The sequence below is a fragment of the Stylophora pistillata genome, chromosome 8 (genome assembly GCF_964205215.1).
Source record: "Stylophora pistillata chromosome 8, jaStyPist1.2, whole genome shotgun sequence".
Lineage (NCBI taxonomy): Eukaryota > Metazoa > Cnidaria > Anthozoa > Scleractinia > Pocilloporidae > Stylophora > Stylophora pistillata.
In genome coordinates, this window is record NC_142526.1 from 4,335,001 (window position 1) to 4,355,581 (window position 20,581).

The 20,581-nt window shown below is 39.8% G+C and overlaps 2 protein-coding genes, 1 long non-coding RNA gene and 1 pseudogene across 4 annotated transcripts in view; 2 read left to right on the forward strand and 2 right to left on the reverse strand.

Moving 5' to 3' along the window:
- Positions 1-1,195, forward strand: part of LOC148724523 (uncharacterized) — a 7,534-nt gene extending 6,339 nt beyond the window's left edge. The window contains exon 4 of the mRNA XM_088731982.1: positions 1-1,195. This exon is cut by the window's left edge and continues 949 nt beyond it. Coding sequence (XP_088588108.1) covers positions 1-175 — 175 coding nt within the window. The 3' untranslated portion in view covers positions 176-1,195.
- A 403-nt stretch (positions 1,196-1,598) lies between these two features.
- LOC148724524 (neurexin-4-like) lies at positions 1,599-6,174 on the forward strand. Its single transcript, XM_088730841.1, has 3 exons — positions 1,599-2,414; positions 3,083-3,197; positions 3,442-6,174. Exon 3 carries the CDS (start codon positions 3,790-3,792, stop codon positions 4,579-4,581), a length of 792 nt encoding a protein of 263 aa, XP_088586967.1. The 5' UTR covers positions 1,599-2,414; positions 3,083-3,197; positions 3,442-3,789; the 3' UTR covers positions 4,582-6,174.
- A 992-nt stretch (positions 6,175-7,166) lies between these two features.
- Positions 7,167-15,400, reverse strand: LOC148724525 (uncharacterized; annotated as a pseudogene). The gene is made up of 8 exons (XR_015990602.1): positions 15,375-15,400; positions 14,268-14,935; positions 13,819-14,038; positions 11,777-13,116; positions 10,800-10,943; positions 10,067-10,203; positions 9,154-9,316; positions 7,167-8,387 (listed from the first exon to the last, which is right to left on the reverse strand). The product of XR_015990602.1 is annotated as an uncharacterized LOC148724525 (transcript).
- A 54-nt stretch (positions 15,401-15,454) lies between these two features.
- On the reverse strand, positions 15,455-20,344 carry LOC148724526 (uncharacterized). Its single transcript, XR_015990999.1, has 3 exons — positions 19,453-20,344; positions 17,401-17,498; positions 15,455-15,577 (listed from the first exon to the last, which is right to left on the reverse strand). It is a non-coding gene; the product is annotated as an uncharacterized LOC148724526 (long non-coding RNA).
- Positions 20,345-20,581: the final 237 nt, after the last annotated feature.

Sequence of the window (20,581 nt, forward strand, 5' to 3'; positions counted from 1 at the left end):
CTGTCCGACTCAAGAATTGCCTTGTAACTGTGACGCCAACGATAATGAATGGCGGGAGGACAGCGGTTTTTTGACCATCAAATCCGACCTTCCTGTTATTCAGTTGAGATTCGGTGACACTGGTGCGATTAACGAGGAAGGATATCACACACTTGGAAAACTGAAATGCTACTGACAAACTTGACACTTGAACTTGATTGTTGAGAAAATAGATTTTCCCTCCGCCATGTTTTATAAGTAAGGGGCTTCGCTGCGCGCGATGCGAGTGAATTACACAACTCTATGAATTAAGGACTGGAAAATAACAAACTGTTTTGTGAACATTTACAGAGATTATGACTCGTCCCATAAGCAGGGATGATAAATCAATTTAAGCCGTTGTTTTTTTCTGATAGCTATACCTACACTGCATAGACACATGCAGTGTAAATGTAATTATAGACATCATTAACTTTAATAATTTTTTTGAGAGAGTTCTCTACGGCACAGGTAATATCGCATGTTTATTTACATGTTTAACAAAAACATTTCGTCCTCTATTGTATTTCACTATTTTACGTTCAACATCAACTCAGACTTCAAGCTGTGTTCGAAGTTCCACATTGTTATTCGTGCAATTTCCAATCAAGTTACTTGAAGACTTTAGCCATGGTTTTCTCAACCAAAAAGCGTTTATTTGCTGTAAGTAAATGCCTTAATGCTCTTCTTGAGTAAAATTAACTGTGTAACATTAATCGATAAAAGAAACCGAATATGGACTTCATTCTAATTTGGTAGCTGTTTTTCGCTAAAATCAACATACTGATTTATCTCCAGAAACCTTAAAAATTATTGAGGTGTTACAATGAAATTTTCCGTAATGTTCTCTTAACGGAAAATTGCTCATGAATGCTTAGACGTGGTCGGGATATTTGCCTTTTTCCAGCGATGTGTATTTTTCTCGAAAAAGGAAGTTATGAATACCAAAATCATCATCAAGGCAAGGGTCTTACTGCGACAACGAATGACTACTCCATAAATATTTCACAACTGGTTGAAAAGAGAACTGTCCAGAGCTAACACTGCTAACTTTTCATTTTGCCATTGCACGCACTGGCATAGAGGCAAATTCACAAAACGAAGAGAAATGAAGTTCTCAACAATGAAATTATCGTATGATGCACGATCCTCGCAGTAGATAGCGCTATTCAAGCAATAGCGAAAATCAGACCTTTAAAAAATCAGGCCTGTACGGGATTCGAACCACTGACCTCTGCGATACTAGTGCAGCGCTCTTACCAATTGAGCTAACTAGCCAACTGGGAGCAGATCGTTAAGTTGATTCGTAATAAACCCGTGAAAGTGATAAATGAAATTATCGGTACTGCTTTTGTCTTTCATTCTGACGTGTATCTATGCTGCATTCCAACAAGGTGAGTTAAGTGGCATAAACACCACGCAAGGATTTGATTTTTTTTCGAAACTACTCATCACAAATCTTGTTCGACCTCGCTGATCAGATTATTTGCCGGATTAAATTCAGGCTGCCTAACGTTTCATCTTAAACGGTGTTCTAAAACGGCCCTTCAATTTTAACGTTTTAATGAGCCAGATTAATAATGATTAAAAAAAAATGATGTGTTCTTGAAAACAATTGCAACAAAGTTACAATCGCTTTTGATTTAACGACTTTCAAAAATAGTTCATTTGTTTGTAGACCGTTTCAAATGTAAAGACAGATTTCCTTGCCCTATATTTGAGTTTAACTCCTAAAATTTTAGCGCTATTATATTTATGTGGCATGAAACGTAAAGGGAGAGGGGGCAGAGATGACAATCTCATATTGCCCACGGTCTCCTGTCCCGTCTTCCCCTACCAGGGACGTGGTTTAATACTATTTCTGTTTAGACTTGTCTGCCAGTGGTGGATTGATCTTTAAATTTGCAATTTTTTACCCTTTCTTTTCCACAGTACTTCCTATTTATTAATTCAAAACATAACATTTAGAAAACTTTGATATTCCTCATTCATTACTTCATAAAGCTCAAAATTTGGAAAATGATATGTAACCGGCTCATCCCTGTCTGCCTTCGCACATGAGAGGAAGTTATAAGATTGATTATAATTGTAAGCTCTTCGAGACATTTGCAATGTGTTATCCCATCCTATTTTTTGTCTTAGACGAAGATTGTCGACAACTGGAGATGAATCAGGCAGTCACGGGCTTCTTTCTAATTGGTCACGTGTTCAAGACCATGGAGACAGAATCAGCCAGTGCCTGCGAAGTGAATTGTTACGCGGAGAATAACTGTATATCATACAATCTAAAACCTCTTCCGGATGGGACATATTTGAGTGAATTGAGTGATTCCGATGATGTTGCTCATCCATTGAATATAAGATACAGAGATGGAACTATTTACAAATCATTTAAGGTGAGGGTGAGCCGCCGTTATTCGAACTCTGGGATGTAATTCGAGAAATTTCAGAGGAGAGTCCTGATAAAATGCAAGGCCCAGTTGTTTAAAGTGCGGATAACGCCATCCAACGGATGAAATGCTATCCAGCGGAAACGTTTTGACCAAAACCCACCATACCGTCCCAGGGAAAGCAAGTTATTTAGTGTATAGCCTTGTCCAACTTGCAAACAACCGGGGCCAGGCATCGATGGGATTCGAACCCATACCTAATAGCAACTCCATTGCCTTTGTACTGAATTAAGGTCCATACCAAATCCACGTGGCAGGAAATTAATAGATAAAAGCGATAATGGAGTACGTGGATGAGAGGATAAAAATTCAATGCATTGATACATACGTGGATGCATAGGTGATAAATGCATTGATCCCTGCCTGCATCGTTGAGAGACGATTCCTTAGATAACTCGTTTTGCGACTTCCTGGACGTATGAATGCATAGATCCAAGAATGAAGATTGCATCTGAGGCTGAGTGTATGGACGCAATACATGCATGCAATTTAAATGCAAAAGTGCATAGATACATTGGTGTCAGTCGTGCATAAATGATTTTTGTATCAAAACCAAACACGCTTTGCGACCGTACCTTAGACCAAACAGTAGTAATTTATGCTTTATCTTACAGAACGTTTGTTTTAAAAAGCCTTGCCCAGTTACCCAGAGTTGTCAAACTGGCTTTCCCCGTAAAGGTTATCATTGTGTGTGCAGGAATGGGCTGATGGGACAAAACTGTAATGAAGGTAAGTTGATCAACTGATTCGTCTGTTTATTTATTTACAACAAGTCTCCGCAGAGGTTGTTTAGAAGCAAACCAGTTAGTACTTTAGTAGACTACTGTACATCTTATGCTGTTGCTGGACAGTGAAAAACACCAGTAATGCCGGTAAAATTGAACAGAATAAGTCATTTGCATTGAAGCAATAGATGATTATTTTAGTTTCCGACTTTGCGATCTTTTTTAAGAAATGCTGTTTTTGATTCCAGGACTTCCATCAGTACAAGTTCGTCTTGATAGAATCGAAACTGTGGAGGGTAGAAATTTTTCCAGGACTTGTAACGCGACTGGTAATCCGTTGCCACATTCAGTTACATGGAGCAAGGCTCAAGGACTGCTGCCTACTTCAAGAAGCTTCGTAAATGGAGGAAGTCTAACCCTGTCGAACAGTGGTTCCTATCTGTGTGCTGCCACAAACATTCGGGGCAGCAAATCATCTGCACTTCACCTCCGAGTGTATTCAACTCTCAGATTCACCATCGCCGTCGAATGCAACAGTGAAGGCCGATGAAAGTCTCACGCTGCCTTGTTCTGCCTTTAGCGACCTGACACCAACGATGTCGTGGGTATTTAATGGCACCTCGTCATTACCCTCAGGCGTAGTTATTGATTCCTCCAATAACTTGACAGTTTCATCTGCTAACTTCACCCATAATGGTACATACACTTGCCGTGCGTCTAATGCATTCAGCTCAATTCAAACAAATGTCATTATTTATGTCAATTACCCTGAAACCTGCACAAAAGTAAAGGTCAACATCAGCGACGTCAGTGGTGATGACTTCAGTGATCCTGACGGTATTCTTGGTGAGAATCCATTTCCTGTTTTCTGTAACATGATTGACAAAGGTGGTGTTGGAGTGACAGTTGTCAGTCATGACAGCGAGAACAGGACACATGTAGATGGTTTTGAGCCGGTTGATTCATATTCCCTCGACATCGATTACAACCCCGTCAGCATTTCTCAATTGAAGGTTCTAACAGAACTTTCCACCAACTGTCAACAGTTCATCAAATACGAGTGCCTGGACTCTAGGATTAGAAGGAATGAATATGCATGGTGGGTTTCACGTGACGGTGAAGAAATGACCTACTTTGATGGGGCAAGTCCAGTATATGATGGCTGCGCCTGTGGAAAGAACGGCTCGTGTGTTAACCCATCGTGGGTCTGTAACTGCGATGATAATAAACAGACTTGGCGGATGGACAGCGGTCTTCTAACAAACAAGTCCCATATTCCCGTCATTCAGTTGAGATTTGGCGATACGGGAAGCTATTATGACCACGGTTTCCGTCCCGAAGAAGGACACCACACCTTGGGAAAACTAGAGTGCTATGGAATGAACTGAGCAGTAAACTGTCGTCATGCGGAAACGCAAGGGACGAAAAAGTTGCTGATACTTCGCCGACGAGTCGTTCTCGTCAAATTCTCAGATCATTTCGCACACGTCTCAGGTCAGTTCGTTGACGTTTCATAGTTCGTTTAACAAACGTTTCAGGTCATTCACAAACGTCTCGTCTTTGTTTTGTCTTCTTCGTACAAATAAGTGACAAATAAAATGCTGTACAGTTAACAGGCGGTACAAGGTTGGATGTTGTCCTTGAGTAGCATAGTGTTATGAAGTCAGAATTGTAAATCAAATGAAGCCAGGTATGCTACGATCATTTAGTTTTCCGAGCTTTCGCCGATCTACGGTATCATCAGGGAGGAGCTTTCTGAACTCAAAGATCCTTAATTCTAACTGTAGTATTTACCCTGACTATATTTATTTCCTGCATAGACCTATTTCTACTGCATTTACATACCTGTCACGTTTCTGTCCTATTGTCTGCTGAACCTCTACCATCTAGCCAAACACCTCTGCCTGATATACTCTTCACTTCAAAGATTCCATCTACATTCCCTGATGATGCCGCAGATCGGCGAAAGCTCGGAAAACTAAATTATCTAATAGCATACCTGGCCTCAATCGACTGACACGTCTGACTTTATACGGTACAACATTAGTGCTTATCCTACACTGCCTGTTTTTTTATATGGGAACTCTTCGACTGCACGTTGTACGTGAGGCCTAGGTTGTCCATAAGTTTCCTTTTCCCTCTTCATCTTTTCATACGATCCATTAAGATTCCTGATCACTTCACATGTACCTCCGCTAATGTCATCTACTGTATAACTTGCACTTTTTGCAAAAAGGTATACATTGGAAAAACAAGAAGACGACTAGGTAAACGATTCCGAGAAAACTTTCGTGATGCAGAAAGGAGTGACAAGGACGCATCAAAACCAGTCGCTAGACACTTCAATCTTCATATTCATTCTAATCGATATATGGCAGTCTGCGGCCTTTCCTTACATTAAGGCAGCTCGGAAAGCTGCATAACTCTTTAACAAAAGTTTCTCTTTTGAATCGGTACTCTTAATGCCATAGCTATCAACGATACCTATGGAAGTATTCCACTGATTTATTCTTGTTTTCCTCGTAACCATGTTCCCACCTATAGCGTAGCGTAGCTCCACTTTCTGCATGTAAACACACATAATCCACAATTCCACCATTCGTCCTAACGAAAGGGCCAATACTCGAAACGTCAGCTTTCAAACCCTTCACGGTGGCCAATTTACAATATCTACTCAGTTGATAAAATCAATTTACGCTGTTACCTCCACCGGCGCAGTATCACAGTTTCTTTAGAAACTTACCCCTTTTATAAACTTTCAGTTTGTATTGAAACAACCTAACTCCGTTAAGACTGTAGTACTTTAGCCAAAGGACCTATATGAGACGTCAGCGAAATGCTCCGAGACGTTTGCGAACTGTTCGTTAATATAACGAAACTACTCGTAGACGAAACGACCGTTTCCCAGCGGACGACTGGGATGGACGTTACAACGGTTTTTAAAATTCCCAATCACAATTCGGAGTGCACATCAATATAAATTCACAGAAGATTTTTTTTCCAATAGATAACTATTGTTTGACGAAAGTATAAATGAGTGATTAATGGTAATAATTCTACTTATTTTGCGTAGAAATTGTGAGCGCAATGTAGATCATCGGGAGAAACAAACACAATATAGTTCCGAATTCTGATTCAAGTTAGCGTCATTTACTTAACTCCTTGTTATTACTTATTTTCCTGTTTTCTTTTTTTTTTAAGTTCAAGTTATCTTGTAAAAGTGGATTTATATGCACAAGAGAATATACTCTTGATATGCACCGGTGTGCGATACGAATGTGTCACTCGTATCACAACTTTCTTTTCATTGTAGGCTACCCTTTTAGACTAGCCATTCAGGCTGTATGCGACTCAGCCTGTACATATTAACCCTTTGAACGTTAGGAATGTCTAGCAGCTAATTTCTGCTTACAGTTTCAACCCTGACTCACATATGAAGGCCAGGAGAATAACGAAAATAACAACCTACTTAAGAATCTCTTCATTTTGCAACAAACTCTCCTTGCCAGTACCAGAGGAAATGAGTCGATAACAGTATGGAGAATATGCATACCGATGTTACGGTGTAAAGTGCTCCCCTAATCTGTACTGTACTGTTCATATTATTACCTTAAGTGGAGCCGGGGTAACAAGAATTCCTCAGTTTTCCTATTGCTTTGCCGTTCGTGTAAAATTATTTGGGTTAGGAATAGACCAAAAAGGAATTAATTACTCCCATCTCCCCCTCTTTCCCGAAAAAAAAGGCCTCCACCCGTAAATCCTCGTTATGCAAAGAGAGGTCTGTTTTTGGAAGTACCTGACGATCAGACCCAGACAGACGGAGCTCGGTCTTTCTCCGTAGCTGTACCAACTCTTTGAAGTTACTTGCCATTAAACATGAAAGTGCAAAAGCTTTTTTTTTATCAAGAAACTCGAAACATTTTTACTTACTCAGTTATTAAGTTTATTGTATTGTTTTTTTTCAGAAGTTATATATTTCTTTATTTCTTTCATTTGAAAAGTGCGCTGAAATTATGTACCTGTGCCCCAAAAGAAGTTTTTACTATAATAATTATTATTGTTATTATTACTATTATTTTTTATCATTACACGCCTTTTTTTATCATTACACGCGTCCCCCGCAACAAGCAGGTGAAATTCCCGTTAGGGTGCCCCTGCCCTTCAAGGATCTGTGATCAGCAAACAAACTACGCGAACAACTTAGTGATCCTAGCCGGAAGATAAATACCGAAGTACATTCTGTCTTTACAAGCCGCAAGATCAAAGATGAGCTCAAAGCTAAGGAACTTAAACCTCCAATTGTCGACTAGGAAAACGTTGTATATCTCTTTAAGTGTATCTGTGCGATACAGATTATGTCGACTTTACAAGCCGACACCTACATCAACGTGTGGAGGAGCATAAACGATCGGTACTCGGCAACCAGGTAAGAGAACATGGAATCGAACCATGTGAAATCGCATAGAACTTTAGGGTCCTGAGGAAATGCTCAAACAAGTTCGATTGTTTGATTTTCGAAATGCTTTTTATTCGGGACCTTAAGCCAAAATTGAACAAACAGAGCGATTCTATTTGCGCGAAGCTGTTTGCTTAACACTTCATATTAATTAATTTTCATCCTTTTCACCGCTTATCTACACTTCGTTTTTGCACTTTGTTATTAGTTATTAGCTTTATTGTTTATATGTAAATACTTGGTTTTTACCTTCATTCTATTGTTTCAGAAATCGTATATATGCGGAAATTTACTCATGACCTCTAACTTGAAAATGATCGTGGAGCGGTCGAAACGTCGTTCATATTTTTTATCTCTCGTTTTTATCATTAAATTATTATCATTATTACCAGTACGAATACCAATTCGAACTTTACGCGCCCTCAATTGAGCACATTTTAGTTCTGCTTGTCACTTTAAGTTAGGTACATCTGACTAGACACGCCCGACACTAAAGGCTGCAGTATCCATCTACTTGTTGTTTAATTTGTGAATTTGTTTCTTTGCTTTTTTTTTAGATGTAAGTATCTCGTTTATCTTGATAATCACAAGTTACATTGGCAGTGGACTGCAGAGTACAGTTGGAATGCATCTGGTCTCGGTTCAATGCTGGCGGTTTCTTTGTCGATTTGTTCAGTTTAACTCTGCACAACTCTAGAGCTCTTCCACTCACAGCGAATGCCAGAAAAATAAATAACCCTATTAATTAAAAAAAGGAGCAAAATTCAGGAAATGTAGGGGGATGACGGGTAAACCGTGCTTATTTTATAAAACACCCACCGAATTTCTTTACACCTTAGCTACTGTTCCTCCATTTAATTTTTTTTTAAGTTCAAGGGCTCTGGCTCCTGAAAATGATATACCCTTAATGTATGGTCCCGAGGGAAACAGTTAGTTTTGTTTTTCCGGGAGTCCTGATGTTTCCCTCAACTTCGTTTCGGGAAATATCAGGACTCAAGGAAAGACAAAACTAACCAGTTTCCCGCGGGACCATACATTAAGTGCTTTGTTATATATTTAGACTTTCCCTTAAACAATCATATGGCAAAAGCATGCGGTTATATTCGGTGCGCGAGCAACAACTGCGCAATTGTATCCCGATCGGGATACATTTGACTTGAACTAGATCAAGGGCACGTGACCGAGAATCAATCAATCACAGTGCTCGTTTTGTTGAGTGAAAGTCTAGGCATATAGCAATGTGATGTACCTCAAGTAATGCTAAGATGTTTCGGTAAGAAAAGCATGAACTCCGTGTGAATGTCCACGTACACGAGTAAATTTTGTGGCACAGAGTTATCACAAATATAACAACAAAATATTCACCAAAGTGAAGATGAATAGAGATGGAAATCTACCAAGCCGCGAAACGGCAATGGAAAATATCCACCTTTTTCAACGACACTGAGATGGACACCAAGAGGAGAGACAGAAGAAGTAAATACAATGGTAAAAGAAAACCTGCCTTGAAGACTGTTCATAATTACATACGGGTACCATAAGAACGACAATGCCTTCACATTCGCAACAATTCCAAGAATCCAAGTCAAGCCCACAACTGAGACCATTTTGACGCAAATTACAGCCACACTGTTGCTTTGTCGCTGATGGGTGATTTGTTGAGTTTCCTTTAATAGAATAATAAATAAATATTGAGAGCATTTTTCAAAGTGATCCTAGCTAGATTGCTTTGGTTTTGCTTTACTTCGCTCTGGGATTGGTTATCACCATCTCAACCAATCAAATGCGAATCCCAGCCTGGTCACTTGCATTTTCCCGCGCTTTAAGCAGGTTGCCTGTTTTTACTTTGAGTTCTTATTGGACAGGGATGATGTTAACCTTTGTTCTGATTGCTCGCTGGGATTTATTTGGTTTCGACACTTCTTTGAAAACTGCTCTAACAAAGAAAAAGATTTACAAGAAGTTACATTATTCACTAATTACCTCTTAGTTTTCCAGCTGTTTGTTATATCAATAAAGAAATACATCATGTATTTCCTGAACACTAAGAAAGAGTAATTTTTCCCATTGACGATTATTTTGACCTGGCAACTTTTGAGAGTGACAAGCATCTAATTTCTCCTCACAGGGTCACCACTAAATCAAATATTAAGGTCAGGAGAATAAAGGAAATGATGATCAACAAAAGAAGCTGTTGACTGCAACAGAAATTCTGTCCATCAGTACCGTAGGACTGAATCCAACGAGTATCACCTGGCTCCTTAGCGCCTCCTGTGCGAAAAAAAAATCACTTCATTTCTCTTTGGTACCGAAAATGTGCATACCGATATCGGTTAAATCTTTCCATTGACTTAACTTCTTCTACTAAAGGGTCAAACGTGGTTAAAAGAAAAAACGTCGATCAAATCTGCAAATACCTTTCGTGTTTTGACGATGCGACTCACAGTGTGTCCGAGTGCCAATAGATTGAAGAGCAGGACTAGAGCGACAGGCAGAACAAACGAATAAAGCTGGGCCAGCGGTTGAGATATAAAACATTCCTCTTTACCTTGTCCTATTGTGAATATAAGAAATTCACAAATTCTTAATACAAAAAGGTTTTCAGTAAGAGAGGAAAATAGTATTTTGAGACCGCACATAATCTATCGCCAAAGTGAGATGTTGGAGGATTTTGATTTGGAAACATTGAAATTTTGAACTGTTCTCCCAATAAGGCTCTCTAATATTCTTTTGACTTCCCTTCCCTTCCCTTCTATTCCCTTCCCTCCCCCCCCCCCCACACCCTCGTTGGTAGTTAATTGGAAGTCAGTTTTCTATAGTCCCACCCTTCATACTATGTTAGCAACAGCTTTTCCCCTTCCAAAGAAGACCATGTGATCCCCCAAAAATCCTTCGTGTCACCACCCAAGCGAAAAAAATGTCAAATGATTGGTCCCTCATATGGGTATGGAAACGTACTCCCTAACCAAAAACAATAAACTAGAGCTTTAACAAAGGTCAATTTTTCTGCACCCTCATTGCTTTAGAAATGCAAGGAACTCGCCAATAACTAATTTTATAAACATTCCCTACTTACAAAGAATCAACGAAAGCTCCGATGATGGTTTATTCCTCAATGGCATCAATAATTTAGCAATGCAAAAAACTCACCATCTCCGATAGCTCCTCTTTGTATATGATCAATTACGACACATGTGACAACGATCACAGCCGGAACTCCCCAGGCATACACAGAGTACACCGTAAGACGTTTCTAGTCGCCATCATGTAGATTCGCTGCAACTCCCGATCCTTCTTTTGAAATAATGATAAGCGCGTTAGGACCAACTTAGGTTATAGTATTAACTTAGTGATTTATTAGAGGGCTGAATCGGGAAGTTACTGAGCTATAGAACTCATCAGGTCTTTAGCGAAGTAAGGACCTCGCTTGCTACGGACCTCTCTCTCTCTCTCTCCCTCTCCCTTTGGCTGCTGTGAGGCAGAAATCTGTCTTTCAAACATCTCGAGGAATTGGGACTGAGTAAAATCCATTCATAAGAGTAAACTTTGGGAAGAACACTACATCTTGAAGGGCTTACCAAGATTCTCTCCCATGAAGCAATTGCAAGCATTTCAAGGGTTACTCGAAAGGATGATAGACCATCGCAAGATGTCTAAACCGTTACCCTAACCCCCACCCCACCCTGGAATTTCGTCACTGTTGCATTACCCGCTCCTGGCTGGAGGGGGTGATGCAACAGTGAAGCATCTTATCCAAGCATCTCGAGGAATTGGGACTGAGTAAAGTCTATTCATAAGAGTAAACTCTGGGGAGAACACTACCTCTTGAAGGGCTTTCCAAGATTCTCTCCCATGAAGCAATTGCAAGCATTGCAAGGGTTACTCGAAGGGATGATAGACCATCGCAAGATGCCTAAACCGTTACCCTCACACCCACCCCACCCTGGAATTTCGTCACTGTTGCATTACCCGCTCCTGGCTGGAGGGGGTGATGCAACAGTGAAGCATGTTGTCCAAGCACCTCTCATTTTCATCACATCTTCGTAATGCAAGCGATAAACATATACTAGGTTCGTACCCTTTCTCAGAAAAAAAATTCAAGGACTCTTTCAGGAAAATGAACTTACTTAACGGAGCAAAAATTCGATGCACATCATAAGCCATTACGCTCATCCAAGTAAAAGAAGAGAGAACAAAGAAATGGAGTAGAACTGCAACTGACAGACACGTCTCGGGATCTTTAATATCTCCTCCCGCAAAGAAACAACTCTGATTCAGCAGAAGAGAGATGGCCAAGTTTATAATGATTTTCCCCGGTAGGTTGCGGAGCTCAGTAAACATGATGTATGTCAAAAGCAGAAGAATTAGAGAGACCATCGACAGTATGGATCCAATAAAAGTGAAAAGCTGCAGTGATGCTGGCGTGGCTCTAGTGATCTCAGTCCACTGATAATCGCGCTTCAAATCTGTACCTGTAAAGTTCCTCGAAAGATTTACACATAACAGTAGTTTATCGTCAATAAATTTGTAGGTGTTGTTATTGTAAGTCTTCCTGTGATGACTCGAATAGATGGATCCGTTGGGAAGCTGCTTGAAATCCGTTTTGTTAAACGCCACAATAGTACAGTTTGGATTCCAATAGTCTGAGCTATTGCGCTTATCAAGCTGACGGTTGCCATAATCTTCAAGTGAGACAACTTTTTTGCAGCTTGCAGCGTAAGGATCATACAATTCATCACCAGAACAAACTACGGTACGTTCAATCCGTTGAAACACGCCCTCTTTTATCTCATCTACCCGAATCTTGCATTTCGACGTGGAAGTAAAATCAAACAAAATGGTCAATGGTGGAAGATTCGGAGCACTCCCAGATTCACATTCATTTTCGAGATCAACAGGTTTGAAGCCATTACACAATGCGCATTGTGGGTTTCGAAAACGTAGTATTCCCGCCGAATTCAAACACACTGGGAAAGCGTACCGCAGGCACTCCATTTGGCAGTGAGATTGGTTTTTTTGTTGACTCACTACTTGACAATCTTGAAACCGAGGAATGCATCGTTTCAATGAGCTTTGCTGGAAATCTTGCGGTGATATGTCCAGCGAACAGTTGTTTAGCAAAGTGTTCACATTAGTGGAAATATTCGATGCGGTAAAGTTGAACCATGAAGAGCAGACAAAACTAAGCCTCCAGTAAGTCGTGTTTACAGCTCCATTACATCTTGCACAAAATATGTTTTTATACGTTTTGAAATTGTCTTCGTCGAAAACCGGCAAACTTATCAGGAGTTCACTTTGATCTTCGTTCTCACATTTTTTTCGCGTTTCGTTTTCTTCCCATTTTTGAGGACATGTACTCCAGACAGCGTAACCGTTGTAAATGGGCCAAAGTGGGTTGTCTTTTAAAGCGAAGCAGGTTTCAGTTGCACTTAAAGTGCTTCTTTCAGGATTCACTTGCGCACGACAACTATGAAGGAAACCATGACATAAATTAGAGAACTAAAAATTCTGACAGCACATTAAAAAATTATCAAAAATTGCATGCGTGGTGCCTTTCAATAGAATGTCATGATTCCATGAACAAAGTCATCACAGCGCTCAATCACAGAAAGAAGAAACCACAAAGACCCGACAAAATTTAAAAATAAAAGACAAAAGTTAATTCAAGAAATTGTCTGTAGCGCGGGAAAACATAGTTATGAGCAGGTCGTGGATAGGTTTGGATTTACACCTTATTGACTGTGGAGGTGGTGTAAGTATTGAAGATCATTCGATCAAAAGTGCATCATTCATGCAATTTTGTGCTGTAGGAAGTCGTCTATGGCTAAATCCAGTCGATATTTTCATGTCAACATGGTTGATCAAATCGTTAAATAAATGAAATGTGAGCGGGATAAAAATATCATGTAAGGTTTACTTGCACGGTACATGAATGTGGTGGTTGCACTTTTACAACGTACGCGTCTAGTAAAACTCTCTTTTTCGTTCAATGTGACGTGAAATGATTCAGTCAGTAGAAAGCAGATCATAATCAGTAATCATCTATTTACTACCGTAAACAGTGCACACCTTAAACCAGCCACTGTCACTTACCTTTTTTTGCACTGCGACCTAGTATCATACAACACACATACAAATCAACGAACAATAAAAAAGAAAGAAAGCTTACATTACATCGAAGTCGTAGCAGCAGTCACCAAAGCTGTCACAAAGCCTGTCACAGTAGCATAGGGGTATAAACCTACTAAATACGGGTATAGAAACATTTTCCAATCTGTCGTCGTTGCCACGGCGATTTTTGCAGGTAAATCTCTTATATTTATCATAGCTTCGGAAACATCGGAGTATAAAACGCCGAACGCTCTCAATCCATTTTGGATCTATGGAGGCTAAAGATGTAAACAAACAAACAATATATTTTTAACTCGTTTTGTAATATACGTCGAACATTTGAGGAAATTAATAAAACCTTCACTCCAAATTCATGGCCACAGATTACTGTCAAGGCATTGCAGAAGGTCCCAAATTTCCTCTTGAATGTTACACGTACATAATGTGCTTAAGCAAATGCATAAAGACTATAGTGTTTCCTGAGTGAGACTTGAATTTTTGCCTTACCATTGGTTGGGATCTCATTTGGACTGCAAATGAGGCGTAAAGAATTAAGGATGAAGTAGTCAGGGGCAGGTGCAGTGGGAGAAACAACTAAAGCGGGTGAGGTACCACCGGTCAGAATCCCGCTCGATGAAGTTGGAGATTCAGAAGATATTGGAGTCGTCGGTACGGACGTTGATGGTAATTGCTGTAGTGGTGATTGTGGCTGCAATGTTGGGAGTTGTGGTGGCGGCCGTGGAAGTGGTGGTTGGGGAAGTAGTGGTCGAGGACGTGGTAGTAAGGTAGGTGCACGCGGTGTTTGGGTGGGATTCCCACCTGGTGGCGAAGGTGGACGACCAATTGAGCAAGAAGGTGGTGGGGACAGAGGATTCTCGCCAGACGGCAATGAAGGAGGTGAAGGTAGGTGGTCATCGGCTGAAAGGCTTGGAGATGGAGGCCCACCGCCAGCCAGTGGCTCCCCATCTGGAGGTGGTAATGGTAGTAACGGCGGATTCTCATCAGATGAAGGTGGGGGAGGTAAAGGTGTTACAGGTGGATCCTCACCAGCTGAAAGAGATGATGAAGATGGAGGTCCACCGACAGCCAACGACTGCCCATCCGGAGAAGGTAATGGTGGTTGCGGAGGATTCCCACAGGTGACAGTGAAGGAATTGAAGATAGGTGGCCATCGGCTGGAAGAGATGGTGGGGAAGGAGGATCCCCAACAGACGACAATGAGGGAGATGAAGGCAGACGAGATAGAGACCCTCCGTCAAATAAAGATACTGGAGGAGAATGTGACGAACCCTCTGGAGAAGATGATAGGGACGTAGGATTCCTGCCAGCCGAAGGTTAAGGAAGTAGAGGCGGATGGGCTGAAACAAATGGGGATAAAGAGCCACTGTGCATGCTTGCCAGAGATGAAAACTTACAGTGACAAGTTTTGCACTTTCAAGTCAAAATAAAATAAGGAATCTAAAACTGTCAAAAGAGGCCCGTGATTAGTTAAGAGACAAACCGAAAAAAATAAAAACTTTGGAAAATTTCACTTCAGTTTTGACAAAAATCTCACCTTACCAGAGGGCATAAGTCGATATCTTGAAATGGACTGCTTTCAAAATTTTTACATACCTTTCACAAACACTCCATAACTTCATCTGATAAAGCAGGATTGTTAATTAAAATGATAAGATTATGTTATGTAGCCTGGATTACCTGAGACGCTGCTTTGAGCGCTTTCGACTTCATCGTGAAAAAGGACTGTTGCGTAGAATGCCACAAACAAAGCTGTCGTTGAACGATGTCGAAGAACTAGAGGCATCTTTTTCACACACCTGAAAATTAATTGAGAAACGGTTTGAACAAGATAGATTGCGTATAAGGCTATGTAGAGAATCCTCGAAGCTGAGTTTTATCGAGGGAAGTCCTTACGCTTTCTATCAAAATCATTAGCCTTTGACAACACGTTAGTCGGTGCCCTCATTCGATCTTGAAAACAAACCTTATGAGCGTTGTTCTGATGTTTACACTAGGATGTGTCTTAGGAAAAGAAAGCAAACAAAATATCAAATGTTATTCACCTTCTTGTCCCAAATGTCCTGCAGTGTTTGGTATCGTTTTACCGGTTTTCATTAAAGTTAAGTTTAATGTCGATGAGTTTCCGATAATTATTGTCATTGCTAAGAGTCTTTTTTTTTTAATTTTTAAGCAATTCTCGATAAATCGGCGTACACTTCATTTCTGGTGTCGGTAATGCATATAACTCAACATAACCATGTGAACACTTTCATGTACAAAAGTGCGCAAACAGTTTTATTGCTTGATCACAGATTGTCAGTAAATCACATGTGAAAAGGAAAAAAAAAAAGAAGAAGAAGAGAGTGAAAAAAATGAGACCGAAAGGAACAAAAAAAAAAAGGAAAAATAATAGATTCTTGATAGCAAAGATTTTCTGAATTTCTTTCCGCAAACCATAATTGATGGGTCCACGTAGGAAATTTCTTATTGCTTCTTAGAATCGTATTATGCGTTTGTATACAGGAGGCAATATTGCATTTCAAGGTAATTTATTTCTCTTTTAAAGTGCCTATGAAGTAATTTTTTTGCATAATTTTGTAGCTTATTATGTCCTTATTAAGGAATGACAAAAGAAATTTCAAGAAAATAAATTTAAATCGGCTTTTTGGTGGCTCTGATGACGTAGTTGGTGGTTCTGGCGCTTTGTTTAAGCTTTTGTTTGTTGTCTTCAGAACCACCAACTAAGTCACTTCCTTTGTAAGATGAGATTTGACCGCGCGCAAAATGGACCCATTTCAGATTGAAAAATCCAAACTTTGAGGTTCAAAAAATAATACAAGAAAGTTCTTTTGTTCGGTCAAAATCGCTTAGCTGTGTTCGTCAAGACATAAGCAAACAAACAGGGCAAAAAAAGTTTTTACTTCATAGGCACTTTACGCAGTCCTCACATATAATACGTTCACTATCAAGAAATTCAAGAAATTCAAGAAATTCAAGAAATTCACTATCAAGAAATTCCACTGCAATTCTAACAGCGATATCATTCGAAAAAAGTTACCTTAATGAAACTCAGATTGGATGAAATGACAGCTGCCTTATTCCAAGGTTTCAATCTGGTCGGAGCTGACAAAATGGGACAATGATTTATTCCTGAATCACATCTCCACAGGGAGATATTCGAAACTTCGCTCCAGGAAATAATCAACTCTTCAGAAGATAATTGCGATATTAAACGCATCGGAAGTAAAAAGATACTTCAATTTGAGGGAAAAAAGAAGAGAAAATTTGTAAACAACGTTTTAAGAGGTTAAAGGATCAAGGTAAGATCACGGTTTTAAGTTTCAGAAGACCGCGATTTTTGTATATGTAACCAAGAAAAATGGTATTGACAATTTCAGACCTTTCACTGGTTTAATGATTTGATGAAAACTTATTTACTTTCCTCGCTTCTTCACCATGGTAAGTTAACAAATTATGTTTTCGTCATAGCCCTTACTTTTAATCAAGTAAAATTAACAATTTAAGTTCCCCTGCGGGGAAATTTAAACACTTACCTTTTTCAAATGCGCCTTTCTCTTTTCATTCTACTAAATAATAATCTTGGAAAAAAATAGAAAATATCATCTACACGGTTTCTAACCTTGACTTATATCCTGTTGGGAGTTTGGCGCCACTCGCTGTTTCGCAATCGTCAGCAAGGTCAACTCAAAATTCAAATTCGGCCGCAAATTGTGAATTCTACGGGAGGCAAAAACACGTCAAAGTTCGATCAACTCATTAAAGATAGAAATCGATTTTTCAGATAAGCTGAGCTTATCTAGATAAAAGAGTGCATCCCCACACGATAAAATAACGAGATTTGAAAGAAATCGTCATCTGCTAGGGGCGCAACCTCTGATTACTGCTATCTTGCCTTCAGGGTTACAAACTAATGAACGTCAAGTTTATTACCTTGATCATTAGGTCATGATTCGTTAATTATATTTTTTCAGCCGCTCTGAGGTGGGACCTCTTTACAAATGTGTTGATGAAAGCCAGCTGCAGATGACATTTCTCACACAGCACAATGGTAACTCGTTTTCTAACGAGCTCGACGCATTTTATTCAATCGTGCAAATAAAAGTAGGTTTCGACTTCCTTTAATTTTGCCATGTGATCTGTGGGTCTTAAATGGACCAAAATTGGACCCTAATTACCATCTTCAAAACATGTTAATTAAAATTATGAACATAAAATTCGAAAATGAATTTAAATTGAAAGCAAGTATCTAGGTAAAAGGCTCTTTTTGCTGTCAAAATATAATTTCTCTGATTTCTCACGTTTTGGTAATGTATTCAGGCCTAAGAGGTGCTTGACGCGTTTAATCTTTTTCACCTGACACCCTCAGATTCGTGCCAAAAACAAAGTTGACAAAAACAAAAAAGAATTTTTTTTCTGGGGAAGCGAGAGCAGGGCTTGCAAATTTCTTATCAACCGAACGTTACTCGAATATCTAGTTCTTATTAACCGAGCGGGAGGTCTGTATGGGAGAATAGGAACCTTACGCAATCAGGACGGCAACGCCAAGGAAGACTTCGATTAAAAACTGAATTTCTACTCTTAGTTAGAATTTCAAAAATGGTTGCAGGAGCTTACTGTCTCACACAACGCCACAGCTCAACTTCAGCATGACGTGTAAAAGTAGCGTTGAGTTCCAAATGGAAATTAAAATAATTTGCCGTTGCGGTTTCGGTTCGCAGACGACGCAAATTCTGGCGATTTCACGTTGTTGTTTTGCATAGGACGGCTAAGAAATATACAAAGTTTCAAAACGCACATGCTGAGCTGTTGTTCTGCCAATTAGATCTCTTGTTTTTCCACGTCCTCGTTGCCGTCGCCGTCGCCGTCGTGGTTGCGTAACGACGTCCCTAATCCTGACCGAGGTCGCCTCACGCAGTGAGGTCTGTACCAGCGACCGAGGTCAAGATTCTCCCATACAGACCGACCTAGCTCGGTTTATAAGATGTTTATTATATGGCTGTGTCTTATATGCCAATTTTTTGTCTTTTTTGTACCTTTTCTTTCTAGACCGGTCTATATGCCGGTCTAGATGGGAAAATCTAGACCGCTTTCAGTATTGATTTCAGCCAATCAAATTCGTGAATTCAGTAGTTCCCAGTCCTTGTGAGACACAGCCATATAATAATGCGTGGATATTAACTGCAAATTACAAACAGAAGGCTTCATAATTGAATCTTTTTATTTTCTTTTAGCCAACGACCTACGTTTGGAAGTACGGTCAGCGCAAATCAACTGTAATAAAGTAAATGGCTTTCCCTAGAAAAGAAATTTACGAGCCGTAATTAGAACAGCTAAGTTTTCAAATGTGCGCTAGAGAAGAAAAGCCTTCAAATTAAGTAGATAGGAAACAAAATTCAATTCATGTTCGTCTTCAGACGCGATGATAATAATTTCTTTATTTCGCAAATGTCACCTTTTAAATGAAATGATTTAATGGCGGTCAGTTGAATAGGAGCGTAAACGACAAGTTGATTACATCCTTTTCCTTTTAATGATAGACGGGCGCGGTTCCTAAACTTTTACGGGCGCTCTCAGGGGTTGGACTGAGAGTTGCCCGGCCATCAGCCGGGATGACGCATATTACTCTACGTGCAACGAGTGGCGCTTGCATTTGAGACCCTTTAAAACTCACCCCGAGTACTTTCCCGGTCATTCCGTGATCGACGAACCCGCCACCTTGGAAAGAAAGATGGAAAAGCTAGAGAGACTGTCCGCAAGTTTAACCATTGACAACCTTCGATCTAAAAAAGAACCATTTTGACCTATTCGAGATAAGAAGATTCATTGGCGGGTAAAAAATAACTTTACTAAGATTCTCCGATTTGCAAACCTCAGTCGATGTCCTGCGAAGAGACCCACAACGCGCACATTCATTCCTTCCCATTTTGTTCACCGATGGGGGAATAATTCAATTGCTCCCCAAACCGTTCTAATTGAAGGAACGTCTAAACACGCATTGAACCTCCTAAAAAATTGAACTGTCGAAACCAAAAAACACTGATTTCTTGATTTTTTTAGATCTCCTGTGTAACTCCTTAAGGTGCTGATTTCAAAACTGATAGACGAACACACGAACTATTATTTTTCTTCGGTGGGGATAATGAGATGGAGAAACAAAATGTTTACAGATTGTATAATGACAATTGACAAGCTGGTTACTAGGCACCTTAGATAGGTCCTTAAACTTTGTGAATAATTTTTTTTTCTCTTTTACTGAGTGGCTGCTGGAGGTTCTGTTCTCCTTTCTCAAGCCAAAATAACGAGCTCGTAATTCAGATGTCAATCAGTTTCAAGCTGCTAGAGCGTACCCTCGTCGCTAATTCTATCTTTCTTTGAAGCTGTATTGACGAAATAGGGTAAGTATTGTTTCAGAACACCTGCTTTGTTTGATAGGAAAAAGTTGATTCACATCTCGAATGTAACCTATTGATACTCGTGAAAAAATTGGGTGCAGAGGAACGAGTCCGGATAACTAAAAAACCCAGATAATAGAGGTTCCTTCAATTAGAACTTCACAACCTAACATCTGTAACAATATTCTCTGTACTGTTTTCTATACGCTTTCTTAGCTTGGTGATCATTTACTTCATTTCTCACGATCTCAATGAATGATTTAGTAGTAATATAGTAGAGACAGAAATTGGATGGTCATTCTTAGGGGTTTCAAGGTTTAAAAAATCAGCAGCAGTTTAGCGTAGTCTGTACTCTTATCCACAACGATATTTGTCATTACAGAGGTCAAAATGTTATGGACTTACGAG

Coding starts and splice junctions, on each gene's coding strand:
- LOC148724524 (XM_088730841.1), top strand. CDS start 3,790: ATGTCGTGGGTATTTAATGGCACCTCGTCATTACCCTCAGGCGTAGTT.